Genomic DNA, 25582 nt, shown 5'->3' with positions numbered 1-25582 from the left:
TTCAAAAAGTTACCTGAATTTTTCAAAAAAATATGCAAATTTTATAAATCTATCTTATTGTACATTCTAATAATTTTTACAACCTATCCGTTAAAATTTTCTTTGACCTTAGGCAGGCAATAAGAGCTTTAGGTGCACTATACTTAGACTTTTACCTTTATCTTCCTAAACTTGACATTTCGTTTTTATAACGTTTTTATATTGACAGTAGTGACATTTACGATATGTCAATTGTCAACACAACGTGTATTTAGAAGATCAACAATGTGTAAATATTAAATAAGTAATAGGTTTCTTACATATATCTTTAATGTAATTGTAAAGCGAAGAGTAAAAATATCTAAAATGAATGAAAACGTTGGCAAAGACTTTGAAGAACTGGGTGTGAAGCGGTGGTTGATCAATCAATTAATAACTCTTGGTATTTTTTTTTTATTATAAAGGTTATTCAATAAATATCGATTTATGTTTTTTTTTATTCTAAATGAACGATATTATTACAATAATAATTTGTTATATGTAGTATTTTACGGAAATGTAAATAGAAATAAGTTAGTACTTCTTTACAACTGATAAATATTTTTTTTGTTCTAAACAAAATAAATTTCTTACAATATGAAAATAAATACACTAACATCAAGGTTTTATATTTCCAGGCATCAAAACGCCAACACCAATCCAGAAAGGATGCATACCAAACATTCTATCTGGCCAGGATTGTATAGGAGCAGCAAAAACTGGTTCTGGAAAAACCTTTGCCTTTGCTCTACCTATTCTTCAGAACCTCGCAGAAGACCCATATGGAATATTTGCTTTAGTACTTACACCTACACATGAATTGGCATATCAGGTGAGTTTGTTTTGAGATTTTAAGGTCAAGAATAACATTTAATGATGTCAAACTGATTATTAATTATGTATCAATGTGAACTAGACCAATGCTGTTTGTACAAAATCTTTTAATATGAAATCTGAAAAAAATCTTTTGTGTAAATAACAAGTACTATACTATATGGGAAAGTTTAGTACTTGATTATGAAGTTACTGTCAGTATATATTATACTACATATTGTTACTTGATTGAAAATAATAATTTCAAAACTATCGAAAACAATTTAGCCAAATAATTTTAGTATTTTAAATTTAAATACATAACGGTTTTTAATTTAAAGAAGAATTTTCTTAAAATTGAAAGTCGAGTTAATAAGTGTAATGGGATTTCATGTATCAGGTTTTTTGCCCTTTAAGTCATTGTGTCTCTATTTAACTTATATTTCTTTATATCTAACAATCTAAATGGTTGTTATATTTTACGTACATACAGATAGCAGACCAATTCCTAATTCTGGGTCAGCCATTGAAGCTTAGAGTATGCATAGTGACGGGAGGTTCAGATCAACTTGAGGAATCATTGAAATTAGCAAAAAGACCTCACATAGTGGTCGCTATGCCCGGAAGGTTGGCCGATCACATATCTGGTTGTGATACATTCAGTTTAAAGAAGATTAAATATTTGGTTCTGGATGAAGCAGATCGGTGAGATATTGTTATTGTGATAACAACTTTATTAAAAATATTTTGTTGAGTTGAGATTTAAAGTAAGTAGTTGAGATTTAATAAATCCTTGTCTGCTTGAAAAAGTTTATAGGGTTTACAATATTCTAAGCCTTGTGTACAGTAGTTTATGGATAGTCTAACAGATATTCAGTATGTAAAAGGTTTATTTTAGTACCAATACATATTTATTTTCTAATATTCCACATAAGGCGAGCCCAATGCTAAGGTTATCTATCAGATTAACTTAGGCATGTTGAACAAAAAATTTCTTTAATTGAGCAACAAGTAAAAAATATACACATTAATAAATGATTATTTATAGGATAATTTAAATGAGGATAAATAATTAAATTGCTAAAATTAAAGAGAGGATGGACAGTTTAAGGTTCATGTGCTTTTGAAAGATGTTTTACTTGATATTAGAAAGCATATCTTGATAAAAATGTATGCAGGAACTCAGGAAAATTGTTCCAGAGCCATATAGGATGTACAATTAATGGAGTCAGATAGAAATAGAGGGTTGTCATGAAATTCAGAAGTAACACAAGTAAGGCTTCGTTCACACGGCATTGTCCTGCACGTTTTTTTGCAGTATACGTCTTAACGTATAAAAAGTGACCATACAACGCACATAGATCCATTCACACGACGATTGTCCGGCAGAAAAACGTGTACGTGTGAATGGATCTATGTGCGTTGTATCGTGACTATTTATACGTTAAGACGTATACTGCAAAAAAACGTGCAGGACAATGCCGTGTGAACGAAGCCTTACTTTCAAAAGTATTATAGTGTGTTTAAATTTTATTTATAATTAATTTATAAAATTACACAACTTTAAAGTAAAACAAGGTTGTTTGCTCACATTCTACTTGCTCTGTCTAATGATCATTTATATAAAATATGTTTAGATCGAGTTATGTATTATGTTACAGGTTGTTCAGTGAATCCTTCACCGGTGACCTTGAGACAATATTTGAAGCTCTACCACAAAAGCGGCAGAATCTTTTATTCTCTGCCACGATCACTGAAGATGTCAAGGAATCAAAGGTGTTGTCATTGAATAAAGATGTAAGTGTAACAGATTTAGTAATGTGGTTAGGCCTTGAAGTGGTAGAGCCTAGTTGTGGTCAAGTTACTACAACTCGAACATGGGCCGGCTCGACCGGGGAAGTACAACCCTCTCATTGAAGATCAGCGTGAAGTAGTCTTTAGTGGCTGCGTTTCGTCCGATGAGTGTGACTGCCGGTTGCCCTTTCCCTATTCCCACCCTTTCCTGCCATTTCCTTATTCCCACCCCTCCCTTATTCTCAACAATCAAGGTTGACAACGTGGGCGACGGTCACTACTGCCCATCAAGTAGGCCACCTCCTTTGCCACCATAAACATAAAAAAAAATGTGAAGAACAGTAAAATGGTCATAAAAATACTCAATTTAGTATACTACTTAAAAAAAATACTCTTTAAAATTTCAAGAATACAATCTAGGACATATATTATTGTTAATTTTCAAAGATGGTGTGTTCATAACAGTTAATAATATTATATATAAATTGATGTAATAGCCATATCTTTTATTTTCAATGGTCTTTTCGTGTTTTTAATTTTTTTTTCAAAAATAAATCTACATATCATATTTTACTCTGTAATCAATAATAATTATCGACCAATATTTGTTCTCATTAGTAAAACTGGTCACAATGAGCTATAGCAATCATTGTAAACATAGAATATTGTGCCCAATATTGTGCTGTACATATATTTTTTTAATGAGTGTTGTTTTTATTCAATTATTTATTTCTTCTATACTGTATAAACGCTATGATTGGTTCAAATTAAATTGGATTTAAAATTATTGAGCCATTTAAATGGTCTGTTACGTGTACAGAATCTATCAACATGGTGCGACACGGATACAACTTTGACAGTATCTACTCTGGATCAAAGGTATGTGGTGTGTCCAGCGTATGCCAGGGACGTGTACCTGGTTCAGACCCTGAGGAAGTACAGGGAGGGAGCTCCCAGTTCACACGTCATCGTATTCACCGATACAAAGAAGTTAGTATTGGTTGGGACGAGCTGCTCTTACAATTACATGATATTATGTTCTGACTTTTGCAGTTTTCTAATATTCTTCCTCCTTCTAACAATAAGAAGTTAAAATGAGATCATTGGATGAGATTTTCCTACTTGACATTATAATAACAAAACACAAAATTAACACTTTATCAGTTTTAATTCCGATTTCCCTTTCAATAATATCAAATAGCTTTTGGAAACTATGACTCTTTGTTAGTGTCCATGAAATTTTCATTGCATGTATGTATAATTTTAGAGAATGCCAAGTCCTCTCAATGATGCTAGCAGACATCGGAATGGACAACGTCTGTCTGCACGGGTTCATGCGACAAAAAGAACGCGTGTCTGCGCTAGCCCAGTTCAGAAGTAATCTTAAGTGTACACTGATCGCTACTAACGTCGCTGCCAGGGGATTGGACATACCCTCCGTGGATTTGGTAGTTAATCATAAACTGCCGTTGGAGCCTAAGGAGTATATACACAGGTTGATATAACTTATTATATGAGTCAATATTTTGCTATGATGTGACATGACTTCCCCCCTACCATGATAATGGAACATGACTTCACCCCCTACTATGATATCTACTTGTCTACCGTACGCAAATATTTGATCTTATTCTGTCCTTACTTGGTTTCATCCGCATCACCTACACAAGTAACAATGAAGTAACTTTTTATAATTTTAAATCAACACCTTTTCTTTTATCAACATTATCAAATATCTGTCTGTCTGTCCGATTGTTCGGTTTGTCTTGTTTCTGTAAAGCCTGGACCGATTTTGGCGGGAATTTCACTTAAATCTAATGTCATAAGGACTATCTTAAGTAAATTTTTAATCGGTTTCAAAAAAGAGGACGTTCTTTCATTTTTATATAATAGGTATATTATTAACAATTCAAATATCATGATGATGATAATACAACGTACCGAAAGGGGGGTTTATATGAGGAAAAGGTCGCTAGCGAAAGATTATATTTTAATATAATAGTAGTGTCAAAAGTGAGATCTTACATTTTATATCCGAGGGAGTCAAAGCACATAACGTACTTATATGTGTAAAAAATATCATTTGATTGAAACAACAATAAAAGCAACTCGTGAATTTTATTATCTGTGTATGTTTTATAATAATCCACACACATACTTATCACTCAGGTTTAAGCCGTCGCTTTGGGACGACTTCCTGCCAAGTGTTCCGAACTCTTTGATATATTTTTTTCACACAATTGCTATTAATACCAGGGTAGGACGGACAGCCCGAGCTGGTAGAAGCGGTATGGCGATATCGATTATAACCCCATACGACATATTGAGGCTCGGAGAAATAGAAGACGAGATCCGAACCAAACTCAGCGAATATAAAATCGACGGTGAGAACCGCTTCATATTATTATTTTATTCACATATCAACACACATATAATGAGGCAGTAAAAATCGAATGTCTGTACATTGAATATTTTTCCAAAAGACTTATAGGAGGCAATTGAAGAAGGAACGTGGAAACCACAAAAAAAATCAATTTTTGGAATTTTTGTCTGTCTGTCTGTCTGGTACGGTATAACTTCAAAACTGCTCAACGGATTTGAACGCGGTTTTCAGGGTTGGATTACATATAATTAGAAGCATTGTCAAAACTTTGTTTCGTCAAAATCGGTTAAGGGAAAAAGAAGTTATGGTCAATTTTAAATTTGATATATATATCAAATTTAATATTGACCATAACTTCGTTATTTGAAATTCACTCTCGCGATTTTTTCACGTATCTCAATTATTTTTAAATATTCAACAACCAGTTAATGTGGTCCACTCGTAGAGCTACAAATAATAACAAATAAACTAAAGTTTCCTTTGGTAATATCATTATTACAATTATCAATTATTTCAGACGACGAGGCGGTCCGCGTGTTCACTACAGTGAGTGTGAGTCGTCGCACACAAGAAGCGGCTATCGATGACACGGAGTTTGAAACGAGGCAGAGGAACTACAGACGGAAGAGGTGGATGTTGGCGGGAGTCGACCCTGACCTCATGGAAGAAGGGTCGGTTGATATATAGTGACAAACCAATATACAGACAATCAACCCGTAGTTGGAATAAAAATAAAACTAGCGAATTATGTAGGGTGGCAAGCAGAGGTCCCAGAAAAACTAAGAAACTTACTTATATGTAGATTATAATAAGAATTACACATTAAAACTTACAACCTACACCTAACACTACCTGGTTGCCGATGTTAGGACAGCAATGCCATTCCATCGCTTGTGTGGTATCAGGAATCTCCTGGTTCACACGGCTCGGTGTTGGTTCCTCAGAGTAAGCAGCGTCACTCGTTATATGATATTTTGTCCATACAACGAAGCCGCCTCGGGGATGTTCATATATTTTTTGATATTCTCTGCGCACGTAACAGCCGTGTAAATAGTCGCTGCAGCAATCTTCATAGATAAATATGTTTTCAGATTGGAAGAAATGAGACGCAAACGAGTTAAGGCAGCGAAGAAAGCGAAACTAGAAAAGATAAAGAAGATCCAGGCCGACATGAAGGAGAAAGAAGAAAATACGGGAGATGGACCACGGGAGGAGGACATTGATAGTTCAATTAGGACTGGATACAAGAAGGTCAACAAGAAATTAATGAAAAAAGACGACAGGTTCAAAGACGTCATCGGAAAAATGAGCAAAATAAAACGAAAAGCAGAAAATATTAAAGAAAAGAGCGACGACAGAAATGTGAGAAAGAAAAAGAAGCCGGCTGTGAAATAAATGTATTACATACATATATAGTGTTTTAATATAGGTTAAGTAGGGAGAGGAGCTTGGACAGTGGAGAGCGTTTAACGCGCGTTAGTTAGGGGCCCCTTAAACCTACACCTGGGTCGCAAGTCCCAGGCGCTGTTGAAGCTCCACTCCCTGCAACGGCACCCGCTCGGTGAATCCATTGAATGCTAAGAAAGTTCGTCTCTAAGGCTAAGAAGTTATAATTGGTTTGAATTAATTTAAAGTGAGCCAGGTCAAATTATATACCACCGAATGCTCAAATAACATCTTCATAGCTGTGAAGTCCGGGAGCGAGGAAATATAGAGGTGGCATGTAGTTCTGTTGAAACGACACAATAACATTAAAACAAATCAACTACGGCTAACAAAAACCAATTACAATTTCATCAATTATATGACAAATTCCATTTAATAAACACATTTTCAGTAGAATGACTTTTAAAGTATTTTGCCTATTAGATTAGTATTAGACTTACTTGTGCGATTTCTTTTAAAAACAATAGAAAAATAGCTGACTTGGATATTTTAATGACTAACCAAAATTTTTATATACTTATGTACAACATACCTATAGCTCTGTTTAACCCATCTCTCCTCCCGACCTGTCTTAAAACATTCAAGATTTATAAATTCTTTTATAAAAATTGTAGTGTTTTAAAAATATGAAGATTATTGAAATATTTGCAACTGATTATACCGTGAGCGGTTTTACTGATTTTTAGTGAGGATATAATAAAACGAATATTCGTTAATATAATTTTAATACATCTTATAAACATAACAATGACAAAGCGGTCGTCGATGGCAAATGATTTGGCACAGGATGTGAAGCTAACGATTACTGAAGGCTGGAACGTTTAAAGTGAGCTAATATGCATACGAGTCACATGTTAAGATGTAACTACACGTAACAGAGCGAGTGAAGAATTATAAATGTCTTAATCAAGAATATAGTTTTTATTAAAAGCTTACTTTATAGCAATGAGATTATATAAGTTCGAACATACAACAAAATTGTAATGTATACTGCGCTCACACTCTTCTTTGAAACTTTCACACCTCACAAAGCCAATATAAATAAACGATTAATTTTCATTATTTTCATATGGCAATAAAAACGTATATTTAGACAATATATTTTCTATCTGGCAATACATTGTGATTTAAAATATTTCTGTTTCTGTTGAAAAAAAAAAATAATGTGCAAATCTACGATTTTAATATCTATACTATAATAATTAAGTATGTATTCTATTGTAAAAAGTGCACTTGATTCCATATAATTAAACCTCTAATAAAGAAATGTCGTTTCTCCCAAGAGAAGTTCCAAACGAATATATATATATATATGTATTATAATAATAAATACTACTATATTATATAATACACAACTTGTTATTTAAAGCTACATCAATATAAGTAGTTTTTTTTTAAGGCTGCATCATATCTGACTCAAGAAGCTAACATTTTTATTTTTGTTAAAAATTCTTTATTACGATACATTTTATGGTTCATATATTAAAGGTCATCGGATGCTGGTTCCGGTCTGTATTGATATCACTTTAGCCCTAATATACATGGGCCATCAAAAATATATTAGGCCGCATCCACACTATGTAACCGGTATAACATAAGGCCCGGTGTACATTACTCAGACATCTGCAGCAAGGAGTTGATAGCGGCGTCTTTGTTCCCGCGGTTCGCGTCCAATACTGATTTAACAACTTCCTTGTCGATACTCGGGAACATTTCCTCGATCTGGAACAATTTTTATTAGAAACTTCTAGCACTTTCTATAATGTGAAGAGAGTTAAGTGTTTTATAGCTAATGGTGTTTCATGTTATGCCATTATCAGTGAATTGAACTTTTTGTTTCTATCGAACTCTTCTAATCAAAATTAAGGGCCGACAGGTTTTCCCACTGAATCTGCTTGTAAGATAAATGTTTAAATGATTTTTGAAGTAAAGGTCAATATCCTTAAGTAATATATTTATAAGTCGATATGCCCTCTTGAAGTCGCTCGTCGGGTTTGGGACTAAGAAATAAAATCGCTTAGAATTGGGCTTAAAACCTGCTTTTGATATATTATTTTTAGTTTTATCAGCGGAAAGGATCCACAAAATGTATAATATGTAAAAATAACAACCAGTTTCTCAGTAAACATATACGATGCATAAATACAGATTAAAAACCCTTTTATAGCTTTCTCACATAAAATTCTACAATTCAAACATATAAGGACCTGTTGTAGTTGCTCCGCGGTAATCGGCTGTTGCTGTTGCTGTTGCTGTGCCATTTGTTGCTGCTGCGTCATCTGTTGCTGTTGCTGCGGCATAGCGTGTACAGGGGCCGGGTACATTGGCATGGCTGCGTAGCCTAGACCAGTGCTCGGCACCACCAGCACCGGTGGGTAGGTGGTGATCGCCGCAGGACCCACCTGCGATATGACATGTACATGAGCACGAAATAAATTACAACTCGAATACAAAACTGAGGAAAACTTTATTGACACGAACTTGGAACCTCCGGAATATTGTCGTAATGTTGCTTTGACGGTTAAGATATCGTGTTCAGACACGAGATCACGAATAGCTAAATAGTATTTCAATATATTTAGCCGTCATATAAAAACACGCTTTATATTTACTTATGCTGATGTACATATGTACGATTTATACAGATTATTATTATTATTATTTTAATTATCAATGAATTTTGTAACATCTCGTCCATATCGGTTTGGGGCTGCAAAGACTAAACGCTGCTAAACAAATTCACAAATATTCACCTATCATAATATACGGGACTATAGAGAAACGGATAAAAACAGAAAAAATACTGACCCTAATATATATTTTTTCTATATACGAATAGAAGCCACTGTTCTACTATATAAGTTACATAGTATAAGGTAAATGTAAAGGTTTGCTTTAAGGTTAATGTATGTAAAAATTTTAAGTAAATTATAAATAACTTCGACTGATATATATGATGAAATGTACAATAAGGTATAAAAATACTCACCGAATAGCTGAGAACGAGATTTATCATCCCCTCCAGACCGTCACCCTGTTTACCGTTCAGAGGATACCAGTCCTCGTGAGTCTCGCCCTAGCAATAAACGTACAGAATATTCACAATAAAATTAATTTAGTCACAAAAATTTTTGTTCGCAAACAAGTTCAGTAATCTTTCTGCCCTTTTGTTAGTTCATTTCTACAAGCAACGATGACGCATGATATAATTAAACTACAAAGCTAGTGAATGTTTCGTTTATTCTATAAAAAAAAAACCATTATAATGAAAAATTATAATCCACAAGTCTAGCTGAATTAGTCGATTGAGGTTAAATTTTATTTTTATATAACTCAAATATATTTTTATATATTAGGATACTTTTTTTCGTAATACTATAGTCATCACGACTACTTACTTTAATATGGGATAATCTCGTTTCAAGACATCACAACATTTGAATGGTTTCAGTATACCTCCACTTACTGACATCAGTTTTAATGTATTAAAAGCGTTACATTAGAAGAAATATAAAAAAAATATAAGGGTAAAAATAAAACATGGATATTTCATTGCTACCTATCAGACGACTATTGAACATTGAAGCCAGGTTTAAAAACGATAATCTCTTCCAAAAACAAAAGTCCAACATGTCTGTCTACCCTATAATAAATAATTCAATTATATAACTTCGACTCACATTGAGCACAGCCTGAGGTATGGGGATATGTGTCCAAGCAATCAGCTCGTCCATGGTGAAGGAGCATTCGTCAAAGATCTCCAGGTACAGCGAGTTCACGCCGGGGGGTAGAAGACTAGATTTACGATGCAAATATAAATAATACTATAATTTCCCATACAACTTTAATGTCTTGACATATTTTTTTCGTATTTAATATATGACAGCATTCTCATATTTCGATGTAAAGTAATTGTTAAGTAATCGAAATTATAAATACAAATCTTTAAGTATTTCAAAGTCTAAAATAAAATTGCACTTAATTGAGTGACATTAGTGATATCACCGACGAATATTAGATTCACTCAAAAGTGAGAACATTAATTTTACTTATATGGAACAATTTGGTACTTGGAATTTCATTAGATATCGAATCTTGATATAAAAATATTTTTTGGGAAATTAGAACTGAAGAAATTTAATAAACATAGTAATTTAGTTTCGATGCCCTTGTTCAATAAAGCGTAACAGTAACAATTACTTAACATTTGTTTTTTTTTAAATATATAAATATATATATTTTTATTACCATCTTTGCCTCTAAAACTAATTTGAGCTATTCAAATTCAACGATTAATAGATAAAGAAGGAGAAATGTATTATGAAATAATGAAAGACGTTGCCAATAAAAATAATACAACAATGTTGCCAAGTCTAAAGTTTCTTTCATCGTGTTATTTACATTACGTGTCACATAAAACACGTATCTGGCTGCGGATTATTTTATAATACATGTATAATTTATATCATTATAGCAACATTTTTTTTGTTATAATTGAGATAAGACTTGTTGTACTATTTACGTCCAAAAAATATTAATAACATTGAGACGGAACTCCGCAAGGCTTTTGTTGATTACGTCCGAATATTTTTTTTTTAATAAATTGTTAAAGAACCCAATCGTAACATAACATTGTATTATTATACAAGAAAGTTGGTCTGTATGAATGTATAGAGGTTTTTTACTTTTACATACAGAAGCTGCTGAAGGGATTTTTATCATTCTTTATAATAAAACTCTGATAGCATACATGTATTATGTAGGCTATACTACATCCATATATTCAGACATATTTTATATAATTCACGTGACACATACATATATTTACACCGAAAAATTTTGACACATAGTAAATATATTACAAAAAAAAAAACTAGCCACAGTCTGGTTTCAGTTTAATGATGATATTGTTATTACTCTCGTGTATTAAATCCGACAGTGAGTTCAATGAACCATTATAAAAAGAACAGAAGAAAGTAGATTTATTTATATATAAATATAATTGATCGTTAAAAGAAAAATTTATAATTGCTTATGAAGCTATTTTTTCTTGTCAAATCCTATTTCAATAATACATTATGATAAAGAAAAATAAATAAAAATATAAATATAAATTACAAGTTTCTACATTACGGTAAGCTTCTGTAATAAATATTAAGAGAAACTTGTATTTGTCAGTTAATTTTATTTTTTTTTGAATTGATAACCTCTTATGGGAGGGTAAACCGTTTCGTAACGTAACGCGTAACGGCGTCACCGTGTCTCGTTTCCCTTTCTCTCACGCATACGGCATCAGTATTACGCTCATATTCAATTTATTCATAAACAGTAAGCTTATATTTAATGGAAACACAAACAAACCGTCACAACTTTGAATGTACAAAGTGTATTAAATAGATATTGTAAACAGTACGCGACTATATATAATGTATACCGAACGCTGGCAAAAATTATAGTCTATGACTTTTTTTACCGTCTAAGCTTCATTATTGTAAAGTTTAATCAAAACCAATAAAGTAGTTTTTGCTTGACATTAAAACTAAAATCAATACATCCATACTCCTTAACAAATTTTCTCTTTGTTTCTTGACTATAATTTCATCCGCTGGTGGGTGGAAATTAAATCAAAGGCTGTTAGTGCACTGTCTCAGCAACAACCTATTCACTCTAATATTGACGACGCACACATTATATAGCTATAACGACGAGAAAAATACTTAGTAATGATGTGACTCACTTTATCTAATGATTATCGTTTGAAAATTATTATATATATGTAAGTGTATTAAAAATCTAATAAACAATATAAAACAAATATAGAACATTATATATTTACGATATGCTATGGTAATATTTGCTTGGGATTTAGTATTTCATTCGGGTCAAACTAATTACGACCATAATTACGGTAATCTTAAAAAACAAATTTGAAGAAACGAAACATGTGTCGCAGTATTAATATTAAATTTACATAGGAATTTCACCGGTCGACTGACTGACTCGTTTTGATGTTGAATTCTTTAATATTTCTCATAAAAATATAAGTGACTTATTTTTTTAATTCCGTACGAAATAACTTCCGCTGGAATTCCGTTATTAATGACGTATTAAAGAATTTTAAATGCAGCGAAGGTTTTACGAACATATATATATATATATGTGTGTGTGTGTGTTTGTCTAACATATAATAATATTCATAATAATGGTGAAGGGAACAAGTGTAAGATAATAAAGTCCGTATAAAAACTAAGAAATTAAACTTTTACAGAAACTTTAACGTATATTTAACTGTACATATAATTTTAAAATATATTCTTTATAATATATAATTACTATGTAAGAGAAACACCGACACGATTCGAGCGTGTGAACTTTCATTTGTTTTGACGTATTACGTTTTATAGTTCATTGTAACATTTAGATTACATATTATATTAAATTAAAGTTTAAAACAAAATAAATGAGTCATAAATAAAACTAATATTCTCGGAATTTCGGATTACTAAGCGTTCTCATTATTTTAAAAAACATACTACCGACGCGACGTTTCGGTTACTTCGGCCAAATCGGCAGACGAAATGAAAACGTCGGGAGTAAGTTTTTAAAATAATAAAAAACGCGTAGTAATCAGAAAATATAAGTTTCATTTAAATGAATACTCGCGAAACTCTTACATCTCATTATAAGTGAGATTGTCTCGTAACATCTTATCCACTAAATTTACTATCAAAGAAAAATTAGTTAATTTAGATGATAACATATTTATTCATGATATTAGATATCAGAAAGCTTAAGTTAAAAAACTTTACCATACCATAATAGTATTTTAAATTAATTTTGTTTAATTATTCATATAAAACCATCATTACAATATACGAGTTACGACAATCACAAAAATGTAATTAAAAGTATATATTTTTTTGTCAATATATTGACACGATAACATTTATTCGATTATAAATGAGAGTGGTGTAAAACCGTTTTTAATAATATAAATAGTTTCATAGGTAACTACGGGGTATATAGACAATGGGTAAAACTATTTTATTGAAAGGTAAAATACCAAGTGGCTGCGTTGATTACTTTTATTCGTATGGAAAAAGTTGAAATATTCAAGGTTAAAAAATATATATAAACTCTTTTATAGTAAAAAATAAAAATAAAATATAAACGATAAGCGGAATATTGTTTAAAAAAAATAAATACTCACCAATGTATAACTTTGTTCCAGCGCGGCGTTTTTCCACCGCTGGGATCCGTCTGAGTCTCGTATATACAATGACCCACGCGAACTCTGACGTAGGGATCCATACGGGTTAGACCTATGCAAGACCAAACACAGTTCATACTTGTGAACTATAATGTCACTATGTCTTCAGTCCGTGGGCTTAATAAAATAACGCACACGGACTATCACGTAAAAGTGTTAATTCGGGTTAGACCTATATAACACCAATTATAGTTCGTACTTGTAAAGTATATATCACTATATCTTGAGTCCGTGGGTTTAATAAAATAACCCACACGAATTCTCACGTACGCTTGTCTATTCAGGTTAGACCTATACAGCATCTACTTACTTCAAATATAATTGAGACCGAATCGTCTACGACTCGGGTGCTATATAAAATTACCTATACGAATTTATAATAACGGGTTAGACCCATTGTTATTGAGCAATAACAGTTATCTGCTTACTTATTTGAATAAAGCACACAAGCTTAGTTTGTTTATACTATAACCCATGTTATAGGATATTTATATATTTTTTAATCTATATTTATCAATGTAATATAATATAAAAAAAATATATATATGTGATAGTTACATTAATTAGTATTTTATTTTAAAGTTCAGTCGAACAAGTTTTTACCAAGGTATATAAATTTCACAATATTTTTCCTCTATGACTCAATACAACACATTTTCTTATAATATTTGTAAACAAAATAGTCACAGGCAAGTTAGCAAATGTCTTTGATCTGATATTAACATAGTGAATGAACCTGATATAGAAAAATGTAATGTTATTTTTTGTTTACAATTTTATTGAGAGAACACTTTTTTGTTATATTTAAGTAGAATTGAATACAAAGTTGTTATTATTTTCTGTATAAATTTTTGTTTTTAATTAAAATGATTGATTGATTGATGTTGCCACTTACCATAATTCTTCACGAGTTTCGCCTGTGCTATTGTGACGCTTAGCCTGGCTGTGAGAGGAGGTCCTGCTGGAGGCATCTATACAAAGAAGAAAAAATACAAATTAATTTGTTACCATAATAAAGCAATAATTGATTGATATCTATACCGCATCACACCTTTTTAATAAAAGATGTCAAAGCATTAATTTCACATATTATGCTTAAAACCACTTTAAACAAAACGAACTCACTTTTATAAAAATATATATATATTCTCTATGGTCTATCTGTTACAAGTTCCCAATATGTCATTTAACCATGAATAGTGATGTACCATTTATAACATTAATAATATACAGTAACATTACTTATTGCATTTATTATGGATACTAATTCAATTCTGCATAGATTTTATAATGTTCTATAGATATTATATTACAAACATAATTTTAATAAAATTATAAATTTATTGTTATTTTAGTAAAGTACCAAAAGTATTCGATTACACCTTTATTTTATCACATCACTGTAAAAATAAAAAGTTAACATTGACAAGGGCATTTGGTGGGGTTTGACATTTAAACATGATTGTTTTGTTTATTAATGAATTAATTGTTAATAAATTTAGCTCAACACTTTTTTTTTCTTAGTTTCCATAAGTTTTATTTCATCAATAGTTAAAAAGGTAAATTAATATTTTAGGATTACTATCTGATATTTTTAGTTTAAATAATATAATTAACAATAATAGTTATCTGAAAATATTATTATTATTTAGCTAACAGATTATAAACATATAATATATATTATAAAAAAGGTCTTATGTGTTTTGCATAGAGAGATTTAAAATTAGTAATATATTCAATATCTGTTTTTTATTCCTATAAGCTATAAAATATAATAAATTTATATTTTTTTCCACTAGATACTCACTGTAGCACCACATAATTGCTGCTGTAAGGCCAGGGCTGCTTGATAGTCTGTATCCATGGTATCCGTAGTTCCATCAGCTCTTAAAAAACCTGCTGGCAAGGGCCCTAGTAGTACCTAAATACAATAATAAAATTGAATATGGTGCAGTGGGATATTGAATTCATATGAAATATTTAAAGATAAATTTATCAAATGAGAATAACATATTTAACAAAAACATATAATTGTTAATAAAAACATCAAAGGAATAAATTATAAATTTGAGAATTTTCCAGAACATTAATAAAAATATTAATTAGTTCAATTGTGTCAAATTTATTTTTATATTGTAAATACCTGTCACACAAAGCAAGTTTTCCACAGCGAGATAAGAAATCAAACGCGTTATTGTGATCATTAAATATTATTGTTATAAAAACGTAATCAAACTCACTCTGCGTCGGCGTTCTTCATTTCTTTCGTTAGGCACTGTGGAGGTCATAGCAAAGGCTTTTGATAGTAAATACAGAATGATGAAAAGTATTTGCGTATTTTAGTAAAATATTAAGAATTCACTTTCCCTTCTTAATCAAACTGATATTCGTCTTACATTCACAGCTAAATATTAAATGACAAATGGTATTCTTGTTTTTTATTTGTCAATTTGGCACTGTCATATTTTGCAAAACAATGAGCACAGTGTAAAATTCATGTTTATTTTCAGAACAAACATTTTCATTAATTACATATACCGATACTTTTTGAAATATTACTTTCTTTAGTAACATTATTATAAATAAAAAATAATAATTTTATTTAAATGATTATTAATACAGAAGAGGATGTTTATCAGATGACAGCTACATTGATACGTTTGGCATATTTTGTCAAAATTAGTATCATATGTCAAAGTTTTTGAGTACATTTTTCAAATGTTTTGGTGATTTTATATAAATATTAAAGTGCATATGGATTATTGTATGCAGTTTTGTGAAGTTTTATAAACCGTGTTTTAGATATTAGTATAAAATTTGACATTTTATTAATAGCTAATCGTTTAATTTCGAGTGTTTGGTTATTTTATTGATTATCGTCATATCCTGAGATGGATATCATCAAAACTCCAAAGGTAAGCCACTAGTTAAAATCCATTCTTGTTAATGAGTATATTCAACTAGTTAATTAGCTCTTATCATGTAAAGTTTGTAGAGAGGGCGTCGAGCGAGTTTCGAGGTGTCCAGGTTCACACCAATTAGGATTTAAGTGTAATGAATTGGTCAATGTTTGTGTATCATATCTTAAATAAGTTATTTATAAATTATAGATAACATATTTGTTAAAACAAAAGAATGCAACATATTATGGTATTGATAAGGTGATGTGAAATAAATTACTTCCTAATCTTTATTTCTCTACTCAAGTATTAGTTATATAAATATCTTTAATATTTGTATGTAATGATCCACATAAACAAAAAAAGATTTTCATCTTTCAAATCTCATAAAGATTCTACTCACTAATTATTAATTGAAAACTTTTTTAAATACAAATTATAAAGGAAATCTAAATATTGTAAACATTTAATAGGACATTTATATAAAAAAATATCACAGCCACTCTGTTTTAATATTAATAGTGCTGCCAGTAATATGTTATTTCAATCATTTCTGCAGAATGCTATTTCTTACATTAATAGCATCACTATGACAGAATATGTTGTTATCTTGCATTATTTGCTTAATATAGTAAATAATTAGTCATATTACATCAGACCATTGTTCTTCAGAAACATCAAAGAATGATGCAAACACATTACTTGTTACTGGCAAAGTATAATTTTATTGACATAATATGAAGATATTTTTTAAATTACCAAAATGTTTTTTTGGAACTTGACCAGATATAAATAATTTTTGAGTATATTTTGTTAAGTAGCAATAAAAAAAATCTTTTGTCTATGACTGTCTTTTGAACAAACTATAAATAATGTTATGGGGTCTTTAAGTGTCTGTTGACATCTGTTGCAATTTGCATTACAATATAAACGTCATGTTATCTCGTTCATTTCCTTACGAAAATTATTTCCGCCCCTATTTCGCGCGCATGCTCGTGTAACTTACATACGAAAATAGACTTTATTTAACAGTCATACGGTGTATTTTAATATAATGTAATTTAAAGTTTGTATTTTGACAATCCACATGACCACATCTGTTTAGTTGGGATTGTGTTGCCCAAGAAGCGTGACCATATTTCCGATTCCGCGGGAAAAATCAAAATTTTTCCTAACTCCCTGAATAATTAATAGTTTAAATTAACTCTGCTTCACGCATTCGTATTAGTTACTTTTATATTACTATATTTGTCGCTTTTTAATGAAATGAAGATAAATTTAATTTAGAGTTACATTTTTATTATGCGAAAAATGGCATTTAGTTCATTAACATCGTCAAATATGTTTGGAGAGTTGGGTCGTTTGGCGAATTGGTTTAAAGGGGATTGTGTTTCTGCGGAAGAGTTTGGCGGACTCGCTGTCACTGAAAAGGTCAGTAATAGTAGAGCAACGTAAACAAAAACAAACTTTTTATGCCGTTATTTTATTAATGTGTTGCCAGTTTCAAATTCAGAAATAAAAATTAGCATTAAATGTGTTCAAATTTCACTTATATATTAATAAATATATTAGTCTCATTACAAATGAATTATTAGCTCTTGCAGTGTATTGACAAAGAACGGGATAATACTTATTATGGTGAGGTATGATTTTGGATTAAGCTCTATTGGCACGATAACTTAATTGCTAAAGTAACTTTAATGCGATATTTCGAAGGTTACAGGTACAAATCCTACGTGTGTTGCCGTCTTTTTTCTTTTATAAATTTAAATTTAATCTGTAATCAAAGTTTTATTTCAACAAGGCCTAAAAGGTGATGTGTGTTTTATTCGCTTTGAATAGTAAATATGTAATACTATTTTTGAGGATGACTGGAAATAATTTGCTTCATACATTTTCTTTAATTTACTATTGCTGAAATATTATTCCTTTTTTTTGTTGTGTATTTTGAAAATTTAATACAGTTGTTTTCTGCACTACTATTGGTAATGACTTGTGCACTTTATTATGTAACGTGACTCGCTAATTGGGGCATAGTGAGTTCAGAAATGGAATTCGTTTTGTATTTAAAGCATAATTGTGTTTTTAAACTGGTAAAAATCGATTTTTGATCGCTACATATCCCATATATTTTAAAACTTATTTTTCCAATTTTAATATATGTTGCTATTATAGCAACATTCTGAAAATCTATTGATTTTAGATAAATATGACCTATGTTATGTATATTGTTTCACGAAAATGAGTCTTTTAGAAAGATATTAAAATATTTTATGAATTTACAACACTTGAGAGAAAAGTTTGTAATTTTGTAACCATCGATGTAGACACTTCAAAATTTTTAATAAAATATTCGTAATTTTTACTTGGTAAATTTTTCGCTATAATTTCCAATGAAATTCCAAAGTATTTTAACCGGTAAGAATTATATATAGATATTTTTTTCTCACTAAAGTGTAATAGAATTTTTTTACGTTATTTCGATTCTGTTTGTCCAGTCAAAATAGATGTAAAAAAAAGAAGGAAATAGGAGAGATTTGAATTTTGTACGAGGATTTGGATATTTCAATTGGGATAAAGTTACAAATATTCTCAAAAAATCAATGGTCAACGTCATTGGGTCTTTTTAAATTTTTGCCGAAAAATGTAAATTTAATCAAAAATATAGCTGAGACGTAACTCGTTGTTCATAAAATTTCGTATAAGAATGACCGTTATCTTTTATTAAAAAAAAATATTCATAAATAAAGTATTGTATTTGCAAAACTTGGAGGTATTACAATTTTCATGATACAAATTTTCCCACGCCCTATGGACAGTTGTGAACTCAATGTTTTATTACCAAGAATTTTTACAGGAAAAATTGTAATCATCTACTGAGTTAGTTGTTGGAATAGCCTGGATCTGGATGTGCACTCAATTTGCTCTTTCTTCTGTATAATATGGAATATACATAGAAGTTCCTTGTGAAAAGTCGTTGACACAGTTTTACTATAGCAGTTAACGCTATGGAGTTGGATATGATCCAAATTATATAGATTTTGGACGTATCTTCTTATTAAACTGTTCGTATGTTACGGTCTTTCTTTAATTTTATTCATATAAGATATAAAATCATCTTCCTTTTAAAATTTTGCTCTGACTTCTTTATTATGGGGACTTTTCGAAAGTAGATTTTACTGCAACGCATTCGCAGTTTTTAGTATAAAAAAACCAGTCTGAGTTGATAGTACATTTTAAACTGAGAAAATAGTTTACAATATACCAGGTACATGTTTATAAAGTGATGTTACAGAAACTAATACAACATTGATTGTGTGGTCTTTGCAATGATCAGACATTTCACAATGTGCTTCCTACGAAAGAAGTACATATAAGGATTTGACTATATCATTATGTAGGTACATTTTTAAGGCTCTTATTGTGTTAGAACTGAGTAAAAAAAATTATAAAGAGAATCGTTGACCTTTATTAATAAATTTATTATGGTATACTTAACCTGACGTTTCGATTACTTCACAGCGGCTGTGATCACGGGCAGGATGATAAGAATATAATATTCAGATAATCGTGTAAAAAGTTCTGAAAACATATATTTTTAAATGTGTATATCCGAAAATCTCGATAGCATAACCTGAATAAGTTTTAGGGACTTTTAACACATATTTATTTAACTTGGTTTATCCAAGATTTGTAATAAAAGTGAGCTATGACGTTGTTTTGTTTACTTTGACCTTATTTTTATAATCGGATACATTGTACATTAATAAAATAAAAAAAGTATTTTCGCTTACCTCATATTGCCATTATGCAATGTCTCGCTCGGTCCAACTTTGAATATTTGGTCGAGTTATGACAATAAACAAATTTCTTGCCTTAATTTCGTGTTCTGTGACATTTTAAGACACAGATTACATCAGGTTTGAAGAGTGACAAAAGCCGATGGAAAAAATTTTATAACTAGAAAAATACAAGTAGTGATATAAATATAGAAATTAAGACTCCTAAGGTGAAATAAAAAAAAAAATAAACTGTCCTTATACAAACAGTACCGAAATATTATTTACAAATATATTTGATGTGTAGTTATGTATATAAATAAAAATGTCTGCATCTGTCCTACTTGTGTTATCAAATCAAATGATATTTAAATAAAACTATTATTTTCTGATTACTACGCTTCACTTTATTATATTATTCTCTCCTGAAAGTCTTAGATGCCATTAAATCAAATGACACTATTGTCATTTAAATACATATTTTATTAATCTTCCCGGCGCCGTATAGTCGTTCGCTGTGACCGGTTTTGTATGATTATACACTTATTATTTGTCGTACCAAAAAAAAAAAAAACAAAATCTCGTCATTTTCTTTGTAGCAGCCAGAAAGCTTATTTAATTTTATAATAAGTTGTTTTAAGCCCAAAACGAAACTGATGTTTTTTTATAGTAATTTTAATTGTGCTTTGAACAACGTTAGAAAGCGATTAGATTTAATTGATTTCATTTAAAGTCTTAATAAATGGAACGTATTTTTTTTTTTTTTAATTTCAGATTAAGATGTATTAATTTCCTTCCTATAATTGGATTTCATCACGTTCGCGTTGTATCGCCTATTTGGTACACATTTAAATTTATTTGATATAAGATATATAAACTTTTTCTTTGAAAGTCTACTCACATATTACCAACACACCATATACTCATTGCATTTTAAGTAACTTTTTGTACTTATATATATTTATACTAAACAAAAGTAACAACTATTTAACAACCCTGAAGATAAAATTTTATATTTCAGTGAAAGTTCTATAAAATTTAATATTAATTAATACTCTTGAGATTAACTTAAATTATTAAAAGACGTAAGATTTAATAGAAAAAAATGTTTTAATAATAATTTATAAAAATTCTTTTAACATATTTTATCGACGTATTTCTTGTGGCAGCTCCGTTTTCTGTAAAATTTTACTCGATCTTGATTTATGTCTATCAGTGTCGAGACGTCATTCGTCTTTAAGACAAAAGGTAACGAGAGATCAGACTCCGCCAAACACTAAAGATTCACAAATAGATTAAGACGACTTAGACAGAAGTGTCAATTAGTCGCCACTTGATTTGTTAGAAATGGAACGCTCGGGTTTCGTCTCGCTGTACCAAATAACAGACAATATTATTTATGTCGAGAAACCTAAAAAGTAGGTCCCACGAGGTTAATAGCGATTCAAAACTCTTGAATCCCCAGTGGAAAAGAATACGAAAACGTTTCTAAAGCTTTACAGTACAGTCTTTTGAGGGATCAGTATAAGAAGTTTATAAGAGGAACTTTATATACGAGTGGAACATTATTTTGCAGTTAAAACATTCAAAGCGAGTTATCCCCACGAGTTAAAGGATGTTAAGCGCTCTCAATAAATTTAACGTAGTTTTATTCTAAATATTCCGAAAGTTATTTTAGGTCGGTGTAGGTTTTATCTTGAATTATCAATTCAACTTCAATCTACTCCATCATCTAAAGGAGCCTTTCCAAAAGCTTGCGACAACGCCCTCTTGTGGCCTAAAGGGTAAGAGACCCTGAAAATGAAATTTTCGTTGTGTAGAGGCCTGGGGGATGATTTGTAAATTCTTTTAGCAAGGATAATTTGTAGTGGTTTTTCAGTAGGTGAAAAATAGGGGTGCTTAAAAATAATTTATTCTCAAAGTGGGCAGTAGGTTCAATGAGTTTGAGAACCTCTGAATTCTAAAGTTCTTCTCGTAAACACAAACTCTTCAATCTGGATGAATGTCTTTTGTGAAAGTTTCAATGGGTCACGTATTTTTATTTTCTCATAGGAATGAAAGTTGAAACTTATTAGGTTTAGATTGGAGTTAACTTATAATAGTAGCTGTGCTGCAATCGCTACAATAGATTATGTACTTAGAATCATACATGTATGCCAACTGTCGGTGCAAGGAAACCGATGCATTGAAGCGGGTTTTGATGCAATCGTTCGTAGTCTAAATCAATTGAAGTAATTGACGCGTCCGAGTTCTTTATGGCCTAACACAAAATATCAACTTTTCCATATAAATATTTCAGATATAACATTCAGTTAAAGTAGATTTAATAAACGTGTGAAAAATTTTTTGGTCTTTTTGTCAGTAATGGTAAATTGATAGTAAAACTTTGTCTATCTGTCAGATATAAATCGAACTGCTGTTTCAACGATCACTTTTCTCTGAAAGGTTTCTCTCAATTCACTCTTATTTTCGTAGTCTGAGAGTTCAATTTACATACGTCTATCTATTATTTTGGGTCCACCCTTACCTTTAAACCCTTACCATTTCGTGAAATATATTGCTTAGGTTAAGGCAATAGTTCAACATACCGCTGCCAGCTTCAAATCAACCAAAACTGGTACATTTACGTTTATGGTATCAAATTAGATAGTAAGGAATAACAATTCCTGATGTATTTTTCGGTAGTTACAGATATCAAAGATTTATTATTTAGATAGATTGATTAGAAATTTTGGTACCTAGGAAAAATACTTCGTGTTTCACACATACATCTATTACAATGTCTTTGTTGTGATCTATATAATTAATTACAAGCAAGTCTCACAATCCAGAAAGAAATGTTTTTATCATATATCAGTAATGAAATTTAAAAAATATATATTTATTTCCCAAACAACTTGAGCCTAGAACAGACAAATTATTTAAACGAACTTAAATACACACAAGAGTATGTTTTTTGTTTTGCTAACATATTTTTTTAAATCCTTTCTTTATGATTTTTTTTAAGATAAATTTCCTTTCGGATCTCATTTTTATTAATGAGCTTTCAATAATTTAACCTTTTCAACTTCACGATCCAATAAATTCTTCTAGCTCGTTAACTTTGTAAATAAGCAAATTGTCATTCATGTTGAATCAAGGAGGGTAGCATCCGGACGACAGTTAATCGATTCACCGCTCCCGTGATCATATAACGTGACGTGTCAGTTATATTTTAACGTATACTTAATATAATTAATATCGTTCAAATTAACTAAAGGTGAGAATGTTTCTGAACTCCAGTGAGGCCATTGCTATGGAATCCTGATATTAAGGGAAAAACAGGAAGCTATCAAGGAGGATATGACATTTTGACGTGATTTGGTTTCATTTTTTATGTCATAAAGAAAATAAAATATATATTTATATTTAGTAGCTTTTTGTATGTTTTAGAGAATTTATTCAATATTTAATCAGATTATATTTCTATGTATACATTATAAAAATTGCGTATATTAAGAAGTTATATATTAATATTTACTAATAAAACTCTCAAAAAAATTAAATCCACCATTGAATCAAGACGTTTTATAAATATTATAAATGTGAAAGTCTGTTATTATGTATGGAAGTATGTTACTCTGTTACACAAAAACTAGGCAACGGTTTTTGATGAAATTGTACAATTATTTAGTTAAGACATTATAAAAAGACAAAGGCTATAATTTATCACGAAACTTTGAAATTTATCAAAGCATAAAATATCAACTCTTAGTACAAATTTACGTCGTAACTTATTTTACGAATTTTTATTAAGAATAACACTTATCGCTCCGTATTTAGTGTGACTATGTTAACTTAAGGCAGGGATTCTGATTACAGAAATAAACTAGGACGTTTCCACTGGGTTCCATATATTGAATGTCTTATATTAACTGCAAGGCTCATGTTATATTCAACTGAATTGGAATCGCATATCAGACTAAATTGATACACATTGAACTGAGATCGTATCGATAAATAGGTAGACGTGAAACACGGAAACCGATTGCAAACGTAACGTTGTATTCAGAAAGAATTAAATTCAATACGAATGTCAATTTTCTAGTTTTAATTTATATTATAACTTCGTGATATTACAGAGGCTTTGTAAATTAACTTGGAGTGATAATTGAAGTTTTCTCTTTGACTGTCGCGAATAATTTACTTAGAGCTCCAAGTTGGATATTTAAATAAAACATTACTGTCGTAATTATATTTGAAATAATATTTAGTTTACATACGTTTTATATTTAACTAATTAAAGTAAAATTAAAGATTTATATAATTGTTTATATGTGCGCGATTTATATTCGTTAAATTTAGAATTAATACGTGTGTATATGTGTGTGTGCGTATATGTGTGTGTGTGTGTGTGCGTATATGTGTGTGTGTGTGTGTGTGTGTGTGTGTATACATAGAAGTTTTTAAAAATAAAGCTTCTCGTTTGTCTAATATGATGTTCATTAACGTGATGTCTGCCTCTGACTTATTTTTATTACTAAAAGACCGATGTATACATCTTAGTTATCATTTATTCTAGAATTGTACATTTCCCTATATAAATATAAGTATGGTGTGTAATAACATACTCAGAGAAAAGTTAAATTGTTTTGTTTAGTATTTTGTTACATAGATAGTATTGTACGTCGAGTCGTCTTTACATAATCTGGGCTAAGTGGATATATATAATATATATATATAATTTTGTATAGAATGTTTATATGTTGACAATATTGTACAGGTTTAATCTTATTGCTTATATAATTAGATTCTTCTATGAGACTTCTGATATAAATTAAGTCGCAGCTGATATTCTTTGAGAATTTGATATTTGTAAGGTAAGAAACGTAGTCCAGTGTAAAAAAATTATTCTTTGTACTAATGATCAAACCATAATAATTTGTCCCGAAATTCTTTTGTGAAAGTATAAAATTAGTTTAAATTTATTAATTTAATTTAATTTTTTCTTTTCTTTTTTAAATTTCACACTAACCTTTGCTTGCATTTTACTTTTTTGTGTGGTGGAATATATGTGCATAGAAGTTTAAATCGGGTCACGAAATACGGGTCACTTAAAACTATAACCTCTGCTAACTGCTAGATCACAAGTTACCAAACCCATACATATTACGGATTGCCATGTTACTGTAATCTTGTT

The 25582-nt window shown here is 30.3% G+C and overlaps 3 protein-coding genes across 3 annotated transcripts in view; 2 read left to right on the top strand and 1 right to left on the bottom strand.

Moving 5' to 3' along the window:
- The first annotated feature begins 216 nt into the window (after nucleotides 1-216).
- On the top strand, nucleotides 217-6419 carry LOC116774419 (probable ATP-dependent RNA helicase Dbp45A). The gene is made up of 9 exons (XM_032667148.2): nucleotides 217-421; nucleotides 657-850; nucleotides 1325-1536; nucleotides 2493-2628; nucleotides 3446-3615; nucleotides 3893-4120; nucleotides 4882-5009; nucleotides 5526-5679; nucleotides 6100-6419. Exons 1-9 carry the CDS (start codon nucleotides 346-348, stop codon nucleotides 6401-6403), a joined length of 1602 nt encoding a protein of 533 aa, XP_032523039.1. The 5' UTR covers nucleotides 217-345; the 3' UTR covers nucleotides 6404-6419.
- A 743-nt stretch (nucleotides 6420-7162) lies between these two features.
- LOC116774386 (toll-interacting protein-like) lies at nucleotides 7163-16161 on the bottom strand. The gene is made up of 8 exons (XM_032667106.2): nucleotides 15965-16161; nucleotides 15532-15645; nucleotides 14620-14695; nucleotides 13665-13776; nucleotides 10135-10249; nucleotides 9444-9530; nucleotides 8662-8856; nucleotides 7163-8176 (listed from the first exon to the last, which is right to left on the bottom strand). The coding sequence occupies exons 1-8, from the start codon at nucleotides 16010-16012 to the stop codon at nucleotides 8066-8068; spliced, it is 858 nt and encodes a 285-aa protein (XP_032522997.2). The 5' UTR covers nucleotides 16013-16161; the 3' UTR covers nucleotides 7163-8065.
- A 251-nt stretch (nucleotides 16162-16412) lies between these two features.
- Nucleotides 16413-25582, top strand: part of LOC116774291 (myotubularin-related protein 6) — a 41060-nt gene continuing 31890 nt past the window's right edge. The window contains 1 exon segment of the mRNA XM_032666978.2: nucleotides 16413-16639. Coding sequence (XP_032522869.2) covers nucleotides 16616-16639 — 24 coding nt within the window. The 5' untranslated portion in view covers nucleotides 16413-16615.

The sequence above is a fragment of the Danaus plexippus genome, chromosome 26 (assembly GCF_018135715.1).
Source record: "Danaus plexippus chromosome 26, MEX_DaPlex, whole genome shotgun sequence".
Taxonomy (NCBI): Eukaryota; Metazoa; Arthropoda; class Insecta; order Lepidoptera; family Nymphalidae; genus Danaus; species Danaus plexippus.
The sequence above is the reverse complement of the archived record's forward strand: the minus strand, read 5'-3'. Positions and strand labels throughout refer to the sequence as shown.

Coding starts and splice junctions, on each gene's coding strand:
- LOC116774386 (XM_032667106.2), bottom strand. CDS start 16,012: ATGACCTCCACAGTGCCTAACGAAAGAAATGAAGAACGCCGACGCAGA. Junction 15,646..15,964: donor ATGAAGAACGCCGACGCAGA/GTGAGTTTGATT, acceptor TATTGTATTTAG/GTACTACTAGGGCCCTTGCC. Junction 14,696..15,531: donor AGCAATTATGTGGTGCTACA/GTGAGTATCTAG, acceptor TTCTTTGTATAG/ATGCCTCCAGCAGGACCTCC.
- LOC116774419 (XM_032667148.2), top strand. CDS start 346: ATGAATGAAAACGTTGGCAAAGACTTTGAAGAACTGGGTGTGAAGCGG. Junction 1,537..2,492: donor GTTCTGGATGAAGCAGATCG/GTGAGATATTGT, acceptor ATTATGTTACAG/GTTGTTCAGTGAATCCTTCA. Junction 5,680..6,099: donor CCTGACCTCATGGAAGAAGG/GTCGGTTGATAT, acceptor ATATGTTTTCAG/ATTGGAAGAAATGAGACGCA.